This window comes from Medicago truncatula, chromosome 2 (genome assembly GCF_003473485.1).
Source record: "Medicago truncatula cultivar Jemalong A17 chromosome 2, MtrunA17r5.0-ANR, whole genome shotgun sequence".
Classification (NCBI taxonomy): domain Eukaryota; kingdom Viridiplantae; phylum Streptophyta; class Magnoliopsida; order Fabales; family Fabaceae; genus Medicago; species Medicago truncatula.
The window spans coordinates 32,118,157-32,139,788 of NC_053043.1; the positions used below are offsets into that span (position 1 = coordinate 32,118,157).

Sequence of the window (21,632 nt, forward strand, 5' to 3'; positions counted from 1 at the left end):
TTTTATTTGTGATAAGTCTTGAAATAATTATGTTGACAAAAATGTCTGTATTGCATGAAAACCTGGTAATGGAATTAATTAATATTGAGATATCAACAAATAAGCATATTGTTTTAAAATACTCTCTCCCTCCCTAAATATAAGACCAATTGTTTTTAAAAATGTCAAATCAACATTGAATGCATTTATACATAAAAGGGTAATTTACTCTAACAATTTTTCTTAATACCTATAATTTTTGTAAACTCTTATATTAAAGGATGGAGGGAGTATTATATTACAAGTTTCTAGACCTTAATCAAAATTGAAATGCTCCCACCATTTCTTTCTATTGATGTTTCAGTATTAGTGTTGATGTTGCAAATTTTTACATACTAAGTAAAAAATGTATTTTTAGCATTATTCTACGTTATAAATATAAAATAGAAAAATGTTAACAAAATGTCCTGAAATAATCAATCTTTTTTCTTTTAAATGTAGAATGAAGCTGTCTATATTTCCATCAGTTCAATTATATCCACCATTTGCTTGAAGTGAATAATTGCCAATTGGCAAGTTAGATTGATCCTGTCTAGGAAACAAAGGGTCCATACCATTAATAATTCCCATTTGTTTTCCAAATGTTGCCAAATCATCCCTCATGTTCTTATATTGAGTCTGACTGTTAAGGGATTCCTTAACATGAATGAGACTACTACCATGAAATCATGACTGACATTAAGATTGTCATATAGAATAACTATAACCTGTGTACCAAACAATTGACATATGCAAGTGGTGTACCCCACAAGACCCAACATAGTTCAGAAAAGGTGGATATGATAATTTATAATCAGTTTTTAGTTGAAAAAATAAATGTAAAAAATATTTATTCAAAAATCAAAATATTCCTTTTCATTAAAGATTATTCCATTTTCAAAATGAAGACTAACATCATCATAATGTACGAATGGATAGCAAGAATAATCTTTCTTTAGTATTGTGTAGTTTTATATACTCTTTCCGATCATTATTATAAATAAATATTCATTTTTTCTATGGTTAAATATGTTTTTGGTCCCTACGTTTTGCACGATTTTGAGAGTAGTTCTTACATTTCAATAAATATTTTTAAAATCCCTACATTTTTCCTCAATTAGTGTAAATAGTCCCTGTTGTCAAATTTCTAACGTGATGCCAATGTTGGCAGTTCAATCTCGCCGGAAAACTTCCCTATGAACTTCACCACGATCTTTCTCCGCAGCGTCGTAGATGTGGATCGCCGCTGTTCGTCACACTTCCGATGAAATATGTTGGTTTAGAGGGGAATATTTGGAGGCCGAAAGCGATGATGTTATCATTGAAAGCGCTTGCTGTTGCGGGTGTGGAAGGTGTTGTGGTGGAGATTTGGTGGGGTGGGGTTGAACTTGTTATGATGGCTTGCGTTTCATCAAAATGGCACTGATGGTAGGGACCAATTGCACTAACGGAGAAAAATTGTAGGGATTTTAAAAACATTTATTGAAATATAGGGACTATTATCAAAATCGCGCAAAATGTAGGGACCAAAAACATATTTAACCATTTTTTCTATTCATAGAGTAATTGATTTATATGATTTATGCTATAGACCAAGTACATCAGTTATTCAATGAAAAAAAATATTGTTTATAATAGCGATCGGAGGAAATATGTATTTATGTATTATTTTGTAAAAAAAAAAAATGTATTTATGTATTATTTTGTATGTAAAAATTTGCAATTGGCTTGAATATGCCGAAATGGTATTGCCAAAGACATGTTCATAAACAATTTGAATGTAATGGTTCTTTTGAATGTTACATAATATTTTTTGCAAATGTAATAGTGAAAACTCCTCCACTCATAATTATATATACTTACAAATATAATTTGACAAAAATTATATTACTCAATGAAATAATTTTTTTTTTGACATCATCATCCTATCAAATCAAATCAAATAATATAAAAAGGAACATTATTAAGTCACGACCATCACAAATTTTATAGAGAATCTTTGACATAAACCACAAGTGCATGATGAGAGTTATCATGTTATAGTATGACAACGAAGCCTTTATTTTCCATGCATTTTCTCTCTCTTTTCTTCATCAACCAATCAAAGAGTAAAGAAGATTGAGTAAGTTGTCTCGATTTATTTTTCTTTGCGAAAGTTATTTTTATTTTTTTCTCAGAAACTAAATTGGGGCTCAAGAATTTTCTCGGGACCAAAATCAATCTTTGCTCTTTTTCAACTTCTTTACACTTGAATGTTGGTAGTAGAAAAATAGTTTGTGTTTTTAAGTAAGTTAAGAACAAGTTTAAAATCCAAAACAATGTTCTTCATTATTTTGTATTTTAAAATCCGAAATGTGTTGAGAGTTAGGAAAATACTTATTTTTTGTATGATTTTATCCATGTTTCAAAGAATGTGTTGAGAGTTAGGAAAATACTTATTTTTTGTATGATTTTATCCATGTTTCAAAGATGGACAGTCACGTCAATTGCATTAGGGGGGAACAAGGTGTGCTGCCTCTGCTAGGCAGGAGCGTCAAATGCAGCTCAGAGCCGAGAGAGACGAACCATTTGTGCCACATCAAGAAGTGCATTAGGTAGGGATAGATCAGGAGACACAACCACATCAGGCTCTGGAGTCTTTATTTTTCATATTTACGGTTAAAATAGGGACTTAATTGAAGTCGGTTCAATATGAGCAACATATTTTTTGTTGTCTTAATCAAACCGGTATCAATTAAGTCACTAACATCTACTATCAAGAGATGACGTGTGTGATGTTTGAAGTTTTAAACATTGTTCAAGTACTATTCCACGATAAACCATTCATGAATGTGGTGCATATTAGAATTTCTCCTATAATGCATATTATCAGTAAACAATGACAATAATTTACAGCTCAGTGCATTTAAATTTGATGCACAAAATTAACACACGAATCTCTCTTTAGATACATCGGTTCAATTTTGTTGTGAAAAGAACAGCAAGCCTAAATTTATAAAAAGCATTCTTCTATGAGTGTTTCTATGGATCTGTATATAAAAATTAAATGTTATAACAATAACAAGTTTCCTGGGAAAATCTACATGATGACATCCGTACTCCGAAAAATTATGGTTCAATGAATTTGAAGCATAGATGTCAATACCAAAACCCTGCAACAATCATACATTTCTAAACTTTTAAAGAGGATTCACGTCTAGTGGGTTCGATGTGCCAATTTGGCTGTTCATTGTTTGAATCGGTTGTAGATATGCGTAGGATTCTGTCGTGGAAGTTGGATAAGGTTGACCGATGGCCAACACTAATGTATGTTATGCCCGCTGCTGCAATCTTTTCATACAAATAAACCTGTAACACAAAAAGCATAAGAAAACGAATCATTACCACATGAAGCGATATGTAATCATGATATTAATTAATCTTTTTTACTCTTATAGATCCTCTTACAATAACGCTCAACTTTTGTCTGTTCGAATTTGTTGATTTTAATTTATTGAAAACTTTTTTGTCAAAAGTTCTCTCTAAATCATTTTAATTAAATCAAGAATTTAAGTGCACATGTATTGTCGGTGTAAAACTTTTTTATAGCCTTATGGTGTCTATAATAGAAGGAATGTAAATGAATGATAAAATTACTGAACAAAAACTTCCATATTCATATCACATTCACAAATCTGTCAAATTAACTTGGAGTTCAAGAATACCTCGTTGGCTTCATCAAGTGCGCTTGTTGATTCATCCAGTAGAGCTAGTTGAGGTTTTGAAAGCAAAAGACGAGCAAACGCTAGACGTTGCTGTTCTCCCAGAGAGAGAACACTAGACCATTCATGTGTTGAATCCAACCCGAACCGAGGTAATATGTAGCCAAGACGAACATCCTCTAAGATCTTTATCAGCTCGTCTGTTTTTGGCTTCATAAGTTCACTATTCATATCATCTGAGTTTGACAAGAAAGGAAGCACATCTGCACAACAATTTTCAGTCAATCAGGAAATTATACACATCATTCCTGCTAACATACTAATAATATCACCGGTGGTATCAGTCAGGTAAATGAATTTTATATTTAATCGGATAACATAATAGTTTTTCTTTGACTTATTTATATGATTACTTCAGCACTTCAATGATGATTTGGCAAGACAATATTCTTAGGAATGATGGATAATACTTAATAAGAACATGTCGCAACCTAGAGGTTAATGCTCCTGAGAATTATCTTGATTTTATTTGTTCCTGTCAGGAATCAAATACAGTAATCCTGATTTATCTAAACTTAAGTTACTTAACTGAAACTTATTAACCAGGTCCGATATATCTCCATTTCATTTATCTCAATGACAGTTATTCAAAAAGGTGTGTTTTTCTTTGATGAAGATTTTCGGCTTAGTTAACTATTAGATTAACTTTGTGTAGGCGGAGGGTTTACCAAAAATATATCAACAGTTTTCTTTGCTTCAATGCTCATTATAGTTGCATCTTCAAAAGAACCCAGCCAATAATATCTCTTCAATAATAATCATATATACTTTTTTATCAGATTATTTTCCCCTTAATGTCCGATAATTGTAAAAACTCCCACCAAAATTACGATATAATTTCTGGTATTCTTGCAAGAAAAAAATACTTCCTCTTAGAATTTGGGTTGAACTTAACTCAACCCTATAAAACTGACTAGTAAGGTGAGAATAGTCCAAGCTTTATATAGGCACTACTTAGCCCCTCACAACCAGCATACTGGTAGCACTGGGTGCTGCAGTGAACACAACTCAAATGCCGCAGTGGCGCACCGCATTAAGGTGGAACCTCCAACACGCTCAGGTCCAATGGAGCTGGAGCGTGGACAATGCAGGCAACCCAACAACGGATCTAAGATACGCTCACATACCATCTTTTAGTTTGAGCTAACTCAACCCCACATAACTGATTTCTAACGTAAGGACTGCTCAAACTTTAGAAACACTAGTTAGGCCATATCTCTATGCGATGTGACTTGTTAGGCTAACTAGCCCACACACTCAACAGAATGATGGTGTTGGAGGCTGCAATGAAGGTAACCCAAATGCCACAGTAAGGCGGAACTTCCATCGCTTCCTTGTCATTGAGCATCTCATCTCCTATGTCAGACCTAAAATTTCTCTATTGCTGTAGTCTCGACAATCGTATTAAAGCAAATGAGTTGTCGACATAAATGGCAGAACAAATCATAAAAAAAGGTATGGAGTCTACAAAAGAATTAAAAATAATATATTTAGTTGCGTGGGGAGAAGGAACTAGAAATCACATACTTTTTTGTTTATCACTATCCAATGTTGGAACGACATCGTCACCCCAAGTTGGATAAAGTAATTGTTGACGAAGAGTGCCCAAAACCATGTACGGCTTTTGAGGTAGGAAAAAGATTCCGGATTTTCTGCTGATGGATTTTCCACGATCTTCAGATACATCACGAGGAGTATTCACATCTGAACTAATGGATTTCTCAGCATCTTCCCCACCTTTTACATAGTATATGATCTTTCCGGTTCCAGTTCTCCATAGACCAGCCATAACTCTTAATAAAGATGTTTTGCCACTTCCACTTGGTCCTGTTATCTGTTAAATTGTTTATATATGAAAATACATAAGTACAGTCCTACGGTTTTTATATATGTTTACAGTTAGCGGGAAGTTGATTGCTTACTAGTAAATTATCTTTTGCCTTGATTGTCAATGACAAGTCTGTAATAAGTGTAGAATCACTTGGTGTCTTCAGAATCAAATTATCTATCTCCAGTAATGTTTCATGTTTCTCTTGTGGAGTCAATCCATTGGATTCCAATGCAGATGAACTTATAATATCTTTGTACATTATATCTATGTCTTCTAAAGAATCAGAGAGAGATTTAGAGTTGCTTCTGTCCAAAATATCATCAAATTCACCTGCATAAATATTTAAAAAAATAAATAAAAAAATGTTAACCAATCTCACAGAAATGGACTAAAAATAGGATGAACAGATAGATTTTTATTGAAAAAGCATCCCTGATCGGTATCGATGTGATACAGAACCGGAGGCCACCAATGATACAATATAAATCTCTCAAGTCTCAGATTCTAAGGCATTCATTTTAAAAGACCTAGTTCTCTTCCACCCTTATTCTATGTTAAAAACTGACCCTTTATCATTTCCCTCCCTCCCTCCCTCCCTCTCTCTCTTATGATATCAATTATGTAAAAGTAACATATTTTTGACAAATTAAGGCTACAACTACTTTTCTTAATATCCGTAAATTTTGTAAGTGGGTCTTATTATAAGTGACGGAGGGGGTGTGGTTTTTCTTAATCGTTGTGAAAAAACCTTAACCTACAAATAATTTGAATTCGATAGCGTATCTACTTTCCTAACAAACCAACCGTCGATAAAGTTTTCAACTTACAATGTGTATTCAAACTAAGTGTTGATATTTGGGCCAAGTATCTAACACATGATACAAAATTTTCAGAAACATTACTAGCTTATTTATTATGCAATCTTGTCTCCTAGGCATTTGACTATGTCAGTACATACATACCGACCCATGCATATATAGAAAGGGAACATTCTGAGAGGACAGTATACACAGAAAAGGAAACAATCTCCATACAGTTGTCTCACAAATAACCTCTTAATACTTTGTAATGTCTTCTTTTCTTTTTCTGAGGCATTTAATACCGTATATGCAAACAAAACCACAAACAAATGAACAATCTTAAACTCTTTTCTGCAGAGCGAAACTTCATTCACTTGTGCTCATATCTTACATAAATTATTATAATGTAACAGGAAAGATAATATAAGGGAAAAACAATGCTGTACCTAACCGATTAATGACAGCAGAAAAAGCACTTATAGCTTGAAACTGGTATACAATGAGAGAAAAGTCACCAAGGATGTGATTAAAAGCAGAGACTGACTGGTTAATAACACCAAACTCGATTTTTCCAGAGAAATACATGGGAGCAACAACAGCAGCTGGAAGAACTTGAATGACATAGCGGTAACCATTGGTGAAGAACTCCAGATTTCTAGACGAAATCAGTAGTTGCTGTAAAGAAAGAAATTATAAGTTAAAATTTTATCATAGTTTTAACATCTGGTAGATGATGAAACTTCATTATTTAACTTAAGAAAAAAGTGATTAATAACACAACAAGGTGACATTTGGCAGTGAAATAACACTTATATTTCAAATGAAATGAAATATTCTGTCAACTACCTATACATTGAAGTCAAGAACTTTAAATAATTCATATTGATTCAGTTTTTCAGTCATGAAAAATGTAACATACAAATCAGCATTACATTATGTGCTGCTTACTTTTTGCTGATTAAACAAAACTTAGAAGTTTATGAAGGAGACATCTACAGTGTTGCTATTTATTACGAAAGGAATCATGCAAGAAAACCAAGAATGATAATGTGCCAAACCTTATAAGGACTACTTTGGCCATATCTTTGGTTGATATGGGCAGTGACGGATCCAAATACACAAATCAATGTATGACTGATAAAAATAATAGCACAATTATTACAAAGCAAAAATTTAGACCAAGAAAGTTATGCTCTTTTATATCTAAAAAATTAAAGATGTCTAAATATCTATGAATTATAGTTCTCTACGTGTATTTATATACTAAAATTATTATATGATTTATTTTTCATTTCAACACTATCAAATATATTTCTTGTATGTATGTGACCAACTGATCATTGAATAATTTCTCTCATACCATTGTAACTGTAACTACTAACTATCAAAATAAAATTTTCAATATTTTTTTATGTGGGGTCAATACTTAATTTTTAATAGAACAAAAATAAGACTATTGAATAATTTACAACAAATTAAGTGAGTGCGGGCCCTTCCCCCCAATATAATGTACATAGATCCGTGTATGGATATGGGATCTTAACGCACCCCTTCAAGTCCAGCACAAAGAAGGTAGAGTTTCTAACAACAGTTTTTTAAAAAAAAAAAGCAAACAAAAGAATAAAAATCTTACGGTTAGATTTTCGAAAGCACTTTTGAACCGCTGCAGAAGAAGTTGCATCTCACTCTCTTCACCACCATAGAAAGCAATTGACTCAGCATTTTCCCGAACCCGTACAAGTCCATAACGAAAGTCTGCTTCCTTTTTCTCTTGCAAGAAATTTAGAGTCACCAGCCCCTGCCATTTTCACCATTTCCAGTAAATGTAAACAAAACTATTTAAAGGTCCTCTTATAAATTTTTGCCTCAATTTAAAACTATCACTAGAAAAAGAAAAATAGACTATTACCTTTCCGAGGAAAACACTGATAGCTGTACCACCAATAGAGTATATGAGAAGAACAACAAAGAGTGGAGGATATATTCCATACAAGATGTTACTGAATGAGATCAAGTCTATGGCAGCATTAAAGAGTGCCAAAGAGAAAGAAAGGGCTGTTCCGGTGAAAGAACTTAGATCATCAACAATTCGCTGGTCTGGATTATCAATAATTGATTGTGATTGAATTTTATAGAATGTCTGATCCTTCAAGTAGCGATCCATGTAATACCTCGTCATCCAAGACCTCCATCTCAATGAAAGAGTTTCTCTTGCATAGTCTCTCAATACAAAAAACTGGAATACAATGATGAATAAGGTTAGAAACATAGGCAGAGGCTTGGAATAAGGTACGACAACCTAAAAATAGCAGAGGCATTCATAGAGCTTGTATACAGTCAATCTAGAAAAGTTTAGAAAAAAGAAAAAGACACAGAACATCAGCATAATTCTTTAACAAACCTAGATATACTTGTTGATAGCTTCTCCAAAAATAACTAAGCTATTATTAGGAGTCCCACATCGAGTAGATCAAAGTGCTTGATGTGGTACTTAAACCATGAGGTTCTCCCACCTAATGGACTAGTCTTTTGGGTTGGGCTCTCCTCATGGGCTTAAGTCCTAACAGTTGGTGCTTTCATTGAGAGTTGGACCATGGAAAGGGCTACCTATAGGCTGGATTAAGGTGTTCCACCGAATACTGATAGGTGAGTGAAGCCACCAAAAAGGAAAGGGCTACCATTGGGTCAGTGTCGATAGAGTGAAAGCCGCCGTGGACGTCAGCTCTTAAAGGGCGTGGCAATGTTTGGAGTCCCACATCGAGTAGATCAAAGTGCTTGATGTGGTACTTAAAACCATGAGGTTCTCCCACCTATTGGACTAGTCTTTTGGGTTGGGCTCTCCTCATGGGCTTAAGTCCTAACAGCTATTAATTAAGAACTTTATTAAGATTGCTAATGAACAATAGTTACATACATCCCTTGCGTTACTTTTCATTTTTATCTGGGTTAAAGTCTTCATGTACTCAGTATTAGGGAGTTATTGACCAGGGTTCAAGCCCTAGCGAAGGAGAAAATACTAACATAACAACTAATATACTAACATTTGGATATAAAAAAATAATGAAGGGATTCGTTTATTTCAAGATCAATTACAGATTTCAAAGAAATGTAGTCACAGTTGAGAAATGGAAACAATTCTTAAAGATCAAAGGATGAAGAATAATTATGATGTCTAACTTTCCCTACAAATATTATGATGTCAAAGTCATTATATGACAGATAAAGCCCCAAAACATGACAAGGTGTGCCTATTAAAATCAAATATAGCCCCAAACAACTATGATGTCTTAGTCCAATTAGGCTGCATCAGATGACAATGTTTATCATTTTAAGAACTAAAGCAAAGTCTAGCAGAGCTATACCTAATAAAGTGCAGCAATGTGCTCACCGGGATTCCTCCAGCAAAACCACCCAAGTAGTAAAGTAGCTGCTTTGTAAATTGCTCTTGATCCTTGTCTTGCATTAATAAACTTAAACAAGTTCAGTTGATTGTTTCCACTTCATAGTTCATACTAGAGTAAATAATTTATTAAACAAACAAAAAAAAAAAAAAAGCAGAGAAACTCAAGAAGCAAACTATGTAAAGCCCAAATAGATAATAAATTGGAGATAGAGGAATGCTAGCATCATACTTTTAAACACTCGTTAGCACACTTTCTATAGTTAGTTCATTCTCTTAACATATACTTTTTTTAATAGGAAAATGCTAGTTGTTAGCAGTCAGGGTTTGAACTCTAAACCTCGTTCTTAAACTATTTTGGGTGTCCAAGCTTAACCACTTGAGCTACATGTTGGTACAGTGTTGAAATTTAAGTGTGAATGATTAGTCTCACATTGACTATAAATGAGAAAAATGAAGGATATATAAGAGAAGTGATACATATACTCAATGTTTTGGAGTTTTGGGTGGAAATGTAGTTCAAGGTCTCTTAGGTGTCTGATCATTAGCCCATTGTTGCTCCAGGCGTTCCGACAAACTCTCCAACAATTGGTGGTATCAGAGCCTTGATTCAGCTAGGTGAGGAGTGGGAGTGGATCAAGATATAATGGATCCTTGTAATCGAAAGTATTCCTAGAAGTTGAGTCAGGTGGTGTGGTCCATGACAGTTATACTAATCTATTCTATTATATTTATTAAATCAGGCCCTCAAGACCTTATGCTGACATCTCACACGCCATTTGCTACATCACTAAATATCTGATGTTGCAGCCTTTACAATACTTGCTTCCTAACTACTCTTGCATCCATGCTACAACATATAAATCTAAATCCTCAAACTCACTGCATTACTTGTGAAACTTTCCTTTCCTATTTTACTATATGAGCATATGTTTTTTATTGAAATAATTACATAATTAATAGTTTTGCTAGCTACTTATTAGTAGTCTAGTCACAGGTTACATACCTTATGAATTATTTTATTTATTATAATTAACCTATATTATCCATTATACCATGTTAATATATTTTGATATGGTATTCTTCTTGACAAATATTATACCATGTTAAAATTCTATTATCCACTGCACAGTTCTCATCACCACCTCACTCACATTTTTGACGTCAAACAATATAATTGAATATTATAATTGCATTTGCGTCATCTTTTGGTAAGGGGGTATGAGGGTTCTCACTATCTTCTTTGGTTTTTCACGGCTAATTACTGGTTTGAAAGTTTGTTTTTTACACAAGTTTCAATAGTTTGTGTTTTTACATATTAAAAATCAGGAATTTGCAATTGACAACAAAAAAAAATACCAGTACTGACACACACTCTCAATACGTCTTTTTCTATCATATATACATTATTTATGCTGCATTTTTTCTCTTGGCTAACAATAGTGTTTCTTTTTCATCTATAACTTTCGATGCATCTTTCAGCATTATTTACCTTTTGCCTCTAGCTACTCATTTTTCCCTTATAGTCATTTTAAATGTTCCATCATATCCATGGATACAATTATACCCCTCCTAAGGGAATATATACCATGAAATGTTGTCTACAAATTGTTCATGAAGTGAATGAATCATGGATTTCTATAGAGTATTTAGCACGCTCTAAGTTGTAGATAAAGATGTATTCAAAGTAAAGATGTTACTCCCATTGCGTTGATGGACCAATGATGGTTTAATATCAACCCTATCTGTATTGCAGTTGTATTATCATTATGCAATTCTTATTATTTCTAACATAATATAAATTACCTTCAGTAATATCGGATTACGTGCATACTTATTAATCAATGTCAACCTATGTTTCTTATTCTTATCGTCAATTCTATAGGTTATGAACAACTATACTCCATGTGTAATTAGTAGTTATTTTTTTCTTAAACTATCCACAAACTAAATATTTAAGATATCTGCGCAACGCGCGGGCTTATATCTAGTAGTAATATATATTAAAGAGTGTGTTTAATTTAAGAGAGTATTAGTATTCTCATCAAAGATAACACAAAGCAATAATGTATGTAAGTACTAACATTTGCCTTTAATAAAAATAAAAATAATAATGCACATAAGTATAACACAAAAACTTACTGGCAAGTGCATTATAGAAATCTCTCCCTAGAAAACTGAAACCAACACTAATTCCAGTAGTAGCCAAAGTGAGAGCAAAAACACCAGCAAGCTGCAATCTTGCTTGAACCTTATCATCAGAACTCCAATAAGGAGCTGCCACTTTCCAAAACCTTCTAAAAAGTGTCTGAAGATCAGGATTCTCACCCTGCACTTCCACCACACCATCACTGGTTTCTCCCACTATCTCATCTTTCTGCACACACCAACAGATCAAAAGTTTCAAACTTTATGACATAAACAATGACCCATCAACCAAACCTTCGACAAAATTAACCTATGAAACACCGGCACAAATAGATCTATCAGATGAGCTGGTCTAGCCCAACCAGGGCCGAAGGGCCAACACGTATAAATGGACTGGATAGGACCGACCCGATTGCTACATTGTCTACAAAAATTGAGCTTGGCCCAACGAGTCATGCGGCATGATGGGCCAGACCGCCCCGAATGCTACAGACACTCGTGAACACCAGTAGTAACTTAAGAAAATGAGAAAAATTCAAAGTAATCACATATGTTGGTGTCGTATCAGACACAGACACTCTAACATATGTCAGACATAGACACCGGACACAACACCATATCTGTCAGACACAGACACCTGGCACAACATCACATTTGTCACAGACGACACAATACAGATTCAATCAAAACTATATAAGTGCTAAAGAGAAATCAACGGTAAAAGCAAGAACAAAAGAAAACCTTATCTGGGTCAGTTGGCAATGGAGACTGTCCTGATTCAGAGACACATTTGTTGAAATTCTTTCTCCTGAAAGGCCTTCCATTGGAAAGGGGCATAATGGGCAGTTGTGAAAATGGTGTGTGCAAAGTGAAACCTTGATGAAGTTGCACATGGTTATTGAATGAAGGGTTTGATTTATATGAAATGATGAAAAGTGGTTGGGCTATTTGTTGAGTCAGCAAAATCATATTTTTTTAAACAAAAAAGAATTAATTAATATCCTTTCTGGGTATTCTTAATTTTGGTCTTAAACAATAAAAACATGTAAAATCAATGTTTGGGTTGCCTTTGATTTTTAGAAAACAAAGATATAGGCAACATTGTCGTACCTTGTGGTTATGGAGTGTGTGAGTGAATGAAGAGGAAAATTGGGAGGTGAAGTGATTATTGCTGAATTATCTGTAACGTGGGATTTTGTGTGATCCATATGTGGCCACGCAAAGAATGTTAAAAGCCTCCATATAGCCATTTCATATTTGTTACAAGTTAAATGATGCATCGAAATGAACATATCCGACACCGATATAAACATGTCGATATTGGTAATTCGATGTAATCATGTATATTAGTGTCAGACATCAACACATGTTAGATGTCTTGGATTCTTTGAAATGAAATGTTGTTGTTTCAAACTTAAGAAAAAATTAGTTAAAATGTCAACCGATACTAAATGCCCGACATCTCTTATTTAGTGAAACTCATGTGAGCCTAACATTTCAAAAATGAATCTCTAATAACGCTAGATTCACATATGTTTCACTCAATAAAGGAATAGGTGGTAAAGAAAATGTTAGAAAATAGTATTGCTAACATTTTTCTTGCCGATATTAACCCCCGCACAAATGAATCAATCCATGAAATCAACATTATATAGATACAGCCCGCCCGTTTATAATTGCTTAAAAATAGTAACTTCTATCTTGTTGTAAAATTAAGGCTTAATTACACTTTTGGTCCTCGTGTTTTGGCTTACTCACGAAACTGGTTCTGCCCTTTTAAAACAGAACAAAGCGGTCCTTCAATTATCATTTTTGTTGCATTTTTCGTCCTACCCCCCATTTTATTCTCCAAAAACACAGAGAAATAACAGTTTTAGACCTATCCTCTATGCTCAATCATGAAATAAATAAGGAATAAAACATGTGGGTACAAAGAACCACTTTATTCAACACACTAACCAAAAAAACCCTAAGATGTGTTTCAAATTAGGGTTTTTTTTGTTAGTGTGCTGAATAAAGTGAATTCTTTGTACCCACATGCTTTATTCCTTGTTTATTTCATGGTTGAACATAGGGGTAGGTCTAAAACTGTCATTTCTCTGCGTTTCTGGGGTTTGAAAATGGGGGGTAGGACGAAAAATGCAACAAAAATGATAATTGAAGGACCGTTTTGTTCTGTTTTAAGAGGGCAGGACCAGTTTCGTGAGTAGGCCAAAACACGAGGACCAAAAGTGTAATTAAGCCTAAAATTAATGAAAAGTATCACAATATATTGAATAGTATAGAAGAAAATAAAGAGAGAACAAGATGGTATATTGCATCACTTTAGAAGTGTGTCTTTACATGGTAATATATGCCCTATTTATATGACACAATATTGTAAGTTATAAGTGCGTGAATAGTCATAGGACTAAATGTCAACACCAATGAAGGATGTCCATGAAGGATATGTCTCATTAAATTTGTGTATCATCATAAGAGTTAAGGAATATAGAAAACCTAGGTAATATGGACATTCATATCATAATAATATTATTCATAACACTTCCCTTTGGATGTCCATGAAGGATATGTCTCATTAAAACCTTTACTAAGAAAAAATCAAAAGGGAAAAAAATCTTAGTCAAGGAAAAAGAGTACAATATCCAATATATATGTCTCGTTAAAAACCTTACTAGGAAAACCCACTGATACAAAACCATGGTGAAGGGAAAAATAGTGCAAGATATATTTATATCTCCTCCTCATCCAAACAATCATCTTTGAGACAATGAAGATCAATCTTTTGAATCAGTTGTTCAAAAATTATGCCTGAAAGTGACTTTGACTTTGTGAAAAGGTATACAATATTACCACACGAATAAATTTGTTGACTGCTTATCTCATATCCTTTCAATTTGACAACGCATATGATATTATATCCACGAAGGATTGTTGCCCGTTTTTCTCGAAGACAAACCACAAGTTTCTTCTATTGTTCAACCATAAACCTCAATCAAGCACATTATTATTGAGGATCAAACAATCTAAAATAAAAAAACATTATTGTCCTTTAATTGAACTAAATTATGGTACTTCAGGACCAATTAATTCTTCATAATTTACTCAAATTTTCAAGCGACCTTTGTCTATATCTGATAACTTTACAACCATTTGAGTATACAACAAATGAAATTTGTCTATATATAAACATTTTAGCACCTTGTTATATAAGCTTCTTGATTAACAAAAGTGTTACTCTTCAAACACTCTACTTGTAATCTAAAATAAATATTTACCCTTTCTACATATTTCAGCTTAATATCTTTTATTTAATAAATCATCTTCCAAAAACTCTTCACACGAGTTCTCGAATTTATTTTTAAATGGACAAATACTATTTACAACATGTTTTAATATTTTTATTTTATTAAGTAATCTCTTTGAAAGTCTGAATTGTATGCCTCAATAAAATTAAATACTTTAAAGAATTTTATATAAAAATATCAAGCATGTGTATATTGTAACAGACCCTTAATGTATAAATTGTGCATTTCATATAGTACTAGATTTAATCAAGTATGGCGTACTTAAATTCACTTCAGGTAAATACATCTCTTCATAGTTAATAGTAAATCTTCAACAATACTCTTGAAGAATAAGCCAAAATTTATATAAAATATTTCGTAATTATAATTTTATTTTCACATCTTCAGATGCATGGACTGTCGATCAATAAACCATGACACGGTATATCAAAATCTCTTTATTTTCATTAGTTGTTGAAATTGAAAGATAAATTATTTGAAAGTCCTTTATCTATGAGACGCATTGAATATTAAATTTATTTTGTGACAACTGATATTTTAGTTACTTAACTTTACAAATAAATTCATATTTTGCACTTTTGATGCACACAAGTATATGAGGATCAAGATAATATAATAATAATAATTTATTTCAAAGGATTCTTTTGAAGCAATACTCAACTTCAAATTGTGCATCACCTACAATACTCCCACTATACTCCAACTGAAGCAATGACAGCACTCACATCTAACATGTCATTGTGAGATTTTCCAATTAAGTCTCAAGAATATATTCTTCCACATCACGAACTGTATTTTTAAATTTCTACCCATTATTATTATTTAAAATTTATGATACAAATAGAGTATGAAATTTTGTTTTCAATTCTAAAAAAAAGTTTGTTGATCTCAAATAAAAACAATTACAGAAAATAAATTTTAAGAACTCGGCACATCATCAACCACAATTTCATCCTTTTTATTCCACAAATCTTGAGCACATACATACATGATTAGAAATACACATTACTGTCCCATTCACAAAACTTCTGAAAATGAAAAACAAAAGAAAAGCAAGTGGCTGAATCTTGAAGAAGCACCATGCATGCATGCATGATAGTTAATTTAATATATACATTATTTCTAGCCTAGCTAGCCAGTGCCAGTGCCAGTGACACCAAGGTCTTGCTTATTCTCATCTTTGCCAGCACCAAAGACAGGACCACCTTTTCCAGCAGGATCATGGACCTTCTCTTGCAGCTTATCAACTTGAATGCCACCTTGATCTTCCTTTGAAAACAAATCAGTTCTTGTACGATTTTCTCCTCCTTCTATTGATTCATATATTGTTGCTGTCTTTGACTCTTTTGGTTGTGCTCCTTGTGCCCCAGACATGTTCTTTCACTCTTTTATGTTTATGTTGTTATTCAATTTGAACGTACTAACACAAGTTTTACATTACCATACCTATATTTATATATATATTAGTAGTATTTAGAGGCAATGTGACCTACCAAAAACAACCCACGTACGTGTTATGTTAGCAAGCCTTGGATCTACACGTGTGCCATGTCTTTGCCAAGTGTCACTATTGTTTTCTTTTTCTGCCACGTTTTTGTTTGCAATAAGTAACCATGTTTTTGAGACAACGGTGATAAATCGTTGTTTGGCGTGGCGATTTCTTACAAGGAAATGTTTTTTCTTTTTAGCACCTTCCCAGATATTAACGAAAAATGGAAAATGAAATAGGACACACACATATGTATAATTACATTTTTCTTTAGGGAACATGTGTATAATTACATTATTTAGACATTTTGGCACATTATATTGATATTTAACAACAAATTAATTATTTCTCTGTATTGTAGTGATTTTTTTATTTTTTTTGCTATGTCCGTCCTTCCAACAAAGCCTATATTTCTTTGAATGTCTACTACACTCTATTTGATCCATTTCAGTTTAAATTCGAGTAGGTAATGGACGATCTTTTGGATCCCTCCATATGGTTGGATTATGGCACAATTCATTTCATTGTATTCTCGCAAGTAGGAAGAGGAACTAGTTGGAGCTCCTCTTTGTAAGTGTTGAAAATATATTATGTAACGGGAAAGACATGTACATCATGAAGTCATGGTGAATTTTTGAACAACGGCTATGACATGTGAACAAGGATAACGTAATGCCTGAAATTCACCACAATCATACTATTGTTTCTCAAGGTCTATCATAAATGTCCATGTTTGTTGGCCGCTTGGTGAGCGAACCAACTCCTATACATCGTAAATACTTTGTCCCAATTTATGAATGTAGACTTGATGAGTGTTTGATATTGATCGTTCTTTGACAAGATTATCCATGATTTTATCTAAATAAATCTTACCATATGCCGTTATTGATTGGACCTCACTCTCTCTCTCTCTACGAAAAGTTTGGTAGACCAATAAATTTCTTTAAAAATATAAATAAAAACTAACAAATTATACTTTTACTTTAAGTTAATTAAACAATTAAATATATTAGGCCTTTGCCATTTTTAAGTCCATCGTTAAATATAAAAATGTTCATTGTTATCGTCTTCCTTTAATTTAGAAGTGTCGAATTAAAGAAAAAACAATTTTATTTAAGTCATATAGATGTATCGAACATCGACGCATATAGAACACCGTGATATGTCAAATTATAAAGGTGCTTGTGCTTCATAGAACTTAACCCAGTAAAAAGAATTGCATTGTAACAACATTAACGGTGGAGCACGAGAATGGAAGGCCAAGTCAAAAAATCAAATCTCTTTGCTTTATATTTTAGAAATTTCCAACGCTTCTTTGTTTTAAGTATACTTTTTAATGTTCTCTCTCCTCTTTTTTGAATTTCAACTTTTTGAAATTCAGTTAGGTTTAAAAGGGTAAAATTAACATATTAGGACGATGATCTTTTCTTTATAATAGAGAATTGATTGTTGTAAAATATTAGAAGCTACAAGAGTAACTTTGCTTAGAATCACTTGGGTTAGTTTATTAGTGTTGATTTGAGAATCAATTTTACAAATGAAGAACCAAAATCATTTTAACCATTAAAATCACGCTAAACATGTACAAAAGTGCTTTTGGTCCTCCTAGAGTGGAACCAAAACCTACATAATCCTAAACTAAAATACTTAAAATCATCAAACAAAGATGAACATACATAGCACCAAATCCCCTAAAAAAAATCATATAATAATATGACAGTGTCTTCTTATACTACAATGAAAACACAAAAAATAAAAAATAAAAAAAACTAAACATGAGTAGCATCACTTTGTGATTGAAGCTGCGTAGCGGACATTGTAGAAGATCGAGCATTACCAGTGCCAACACTGCAACCAAAGCCATTAACATACCAAACACCACTTTTAGTGCAACCGAATGAGACATGCCAAAATAAATTTCAGACCGATCATCATGCTTCGGAGAAGAATAAGGTGGTTCAATCAAGGCAGATACTGAAATGCTCAGTATCAAACAGAAATAAAGACTTGTATAAAGATGTTTTTGTTTAGCATTTCTGAAAGGATGGATATAAGACATGGAGAATTGTTGTTCCCACATTTGGTTTGGCTGTGCCACACGAGTACTTTACGAAAATGTCCTTCGGCACTAAACTGTCGAAGTTTTTAGTAAACCGGCGGCAGTTAACTGCCAAGGAATGAAAAAAAGGAAGGAAAAATAACGTATTCTTCTTCTTCTTCCACTTCAATTGCTTTTTTTTTGTTTTCTTTCTTTCACAACCACAAACTTCACTTTTCTTCTTCTTCCAAATCAAACACTGCTACATTTTGCAAGAGGTAACAGAAGAAGAGCAACAAAATCCACATCCAAACACAAATTAAAGATTGTAAATTCTATAGATTCATTGAAACAAATAAATTGGAAAATGAATTGAAGAAAACTGTTCAGAAAATTGACACAAGTTAATTGCTGATGGGAGAACCATCAGAAAAATGAAGGAAATAAAAGGGTGTGGCGTTGAGTCAAAAGAACTATGATAATTGAAGGAATAAAAGGCTCTGAAAAATAATGGGTATAAGAAAGTTATCAGCACAGGAAATCAAAGTGGTGCATGACTATCTCTATGATTCATCATAGCCTATGAAATTAATAGCTTTATACTATGTTATTATGTTATAATTGAGAATGAATAATTAAGATTGCAAAAAGAAAAAGCATAGAGAAGAAACTAGAGATTGAGATATTTGTGAAGAAGACAATGAAGAAAGAAGGGTGTGGCGTTTACAACTCCTCGGTACTTAAGTGCCAATGGAGATGGGTGAAACTGAATTTCGGCAGTTAACTACCGAGGTTTTCCTCAGTAGTTAACTGCAGCCGGTTTCTTCAGAATTCGGCAGTTAACTGCCGAGAGGTATTTGGATAATTTACTCGTGTTTCTCAGCCAAACAACATGTGTCAACAACAATTCTCTAAGACATGTAGTAAAATTTAAGATAAAGTGCACTTTTCTACCCCTAATTTTTAAAAATTTACAATTTTGGTTCCTAAGTACAAAAACTACAGTTTTAGCCTCCTAAGATTTAGCACCTTTGCATATTTGGTCCTTTTGATCAATTTTGACCAAGTCAACGCATATGTGGCATGCCGCGTGTGTAAATAATGAATTAAAAAAAAAGGGTTAAATATGTTTTTGGTCCCTATAAATATACCAACTTTTCGTTTTAGTCCCTCTAAAATTTTCCTTCAACTTTTAGTCCTCCAAAAATTCTCCATCTTCACTTTTGGTCCCTCTTTTAAAGTAAACTCATATGTAGAATTCACATTTTTGAATAAAAGTTTGCAGAAAAATTCATAATATTATAAGAATCTCTCCTAAAATAATTTAGAATTTTTCAACAAAACATGAATTTAATATGAATTTTTATATTTTTTATGGTTAAAAATTCATATTAAATTTATGTTTTGTTAAAAAATTCTAATTTTTTTTGGGAAATATTTTTACAATATTCTACACATTTCTGCACAATTTCATTAAAAAAAATACTAAAATTAACTTAAAAATAGGGACTATAAGTAGTGATTGAAAATTTTATAGGGACTAAAAGTTGAAGGAAAATTTTAGAGGGACTAAAACGAAAAGTTGGTATATTTATAGGGACTAAAAACATATTTAACCCAAAAAAAATGCTTCATAATCATTTTATAAATTTTAAAAATTAAAAAAGATATTAAAAATTAAAAAAATCAGAAAAAATATTAATTTTTAATTTTTAATTTTAGGCAAGTTTTCTGTTTTCTTCGTAAACTATTTTCTGCCTTAATCAAAATTATGTACATTTCAGGAAACTTTTATTTATTTTGCACGGTATAATTTTACAGCCTTTAAAAACCTGACTTATATGAAAAGGTTTAACAATTACTGCTTACGTGTTTTTTCTAGTACATAATCAAAATTGTGTACATTTCAGCCAATTTTTAAATTTTCTAGTATTAATTTTACATAATTTAAAAACTTGACTTATATGAAAAGGTTGAATAATTACTGCTTTTAAAAACTTACTGAATAAAAGTATCCCATATATCACACGTGTTTTTTTTAATATACCAATAAAAATATATTAAACAGAAATTCTAAAAGATATTAAAAATCAGAAAAATGCCACGTATTGTTTTGGGATTTATTTTTAATTTTTTCTGATTTTTTAATTTTTAATATAATTTCTGTTTTTTTTTATTTTTAATATATTTTTTAATTTATAAAATAATTATGAGACATTTTTTATATTTTTAATTCATTATTTACACACGTGGCATGCCACATATGCGTTGATTTGGTCAAAATTGATCAAAATGACCAAAGATGCAAAGGGGCTAAATCTTAGAGGGTCAAAATTATAATTTTTGTATTTAAGGGGTCAAAATTGCAAATTTTTGAAAGTCATGAAGGAAAAAGTGCACTTTAGCTTAAAATTTATTACGAAAGAGAGGGAAAGTAGTAACATAGGTGGGTGAATCTTGGTGAGTGTCATAAATAAATATGGAAGTAAATATTTGGGAATCTCACTTAAATCACTAGAATTCAAATTTCAAATGGTATATGAATTCAAATTATTAACCTACCTTGTGGAAATTTTATTAACTTTCAAAACCTACTAATAATTACCACAATAAACCCAATATAGAACCCACTTGGGTTGGTTTGGTGGTATTAGCTTGGGATCTGGAAGTGTGCTCCTTCTCGAGGTCTCAAGTTTGATTCTCTTCGATATCAATTTAGGTGGGTTAATTTAGCTGCTTTAAAAAACAAAAAATAAACCCAATATAGATTTATGAGGAGACATTCATTTCATTCATAGAGAGGAAAAATGGATTTATTTATTTTTTTTAGAAAAATGGA

At 32.4% G+C, this 21,632-nt stretch overlaps 2 protein-coding genes, 1 long non-coding RNA gene and 1 other non-coding gene across 4 annotated transcripts; 1 reads left to right on the top strand and 3 right to left on the bottom strand.

Moving 5' to 3' along the window:
• The first annotated feature begins 2,034 nt into the window (after positions 1-2,034).
• On the top strand, positions 2,035-2,848 carry LOC112418975 (uncharacterized). The gene is made up of 2 exons (XR_003008948.2): positions 2,035-2,140; positions 2,488-2,848. It is a non-coding gene; the product is annotated as an uncharacterized lncRNA (long non-coding RNA).
• Positions 2,849-2,906: 58 nt separating this feature from the next.
• On the bottom strand, positions 2,907-13,172 carry LOC11445004 (ABC transporter D family member 2, chloroplastic). The gene is made up of 10 exons (XM_003595825.3): positions 12,700-13,172; positions 11,953-12,187; positions 9,799-9,866; positions 8,320-8,646; positions 8,044-8,208; positions 6,857-7,085; positions 5,702-5,940; positions 5,307-5,613; positions 3,723-3,982; positions 2,907-3,366 (listed from the first exon to the last, which is right to left on the bottom strand). The coding sequence occupies exons 1-10, from the start codon at positions 12,925-12,927 to the stop codon at positions 3,190-3,192; spliced, it is 2,235 nt and encodes a 744-aa protein (XP_003595873.2). The 5' UTR covers positions 12,928-13,172; the 3' UTR covers positions 2,907-3,189.
• Positions 13,173-16,200: 3,028 nt separating this feature from the next.
• Positions 16,201-16,710, bottom strand: LOC11440726 (uncharacterized). Its single transcript, XM_003595826.3, has one exon. The coding sequence runs from the start codon at positions 16,638-16,640 to the stop codon at positions 16,398-16,400; it is 243 nt and encodes an 80-aa protein (XP_003595874.1). The 5' UTR covers positions 16,641-16,710; the 3' UTR covers positions 16,201-16,397.
• A 2,578-nt stretch (positions 16,711-19,288) lies between these two features.
• LOC112419615 (small nucleolar RNA Z221/R21b) lies at positions 19,289-19,375 on the bottom strand. The gene has a single exon (XR_003009740.1). It is a non-coding gene; the product is annotated as a small nucleolar RNA Z221/R21b (small nucleolar RNA).
• Between the last annotated feature and the right edge of the window lie 2,257 nt (positions 19,376-21,632).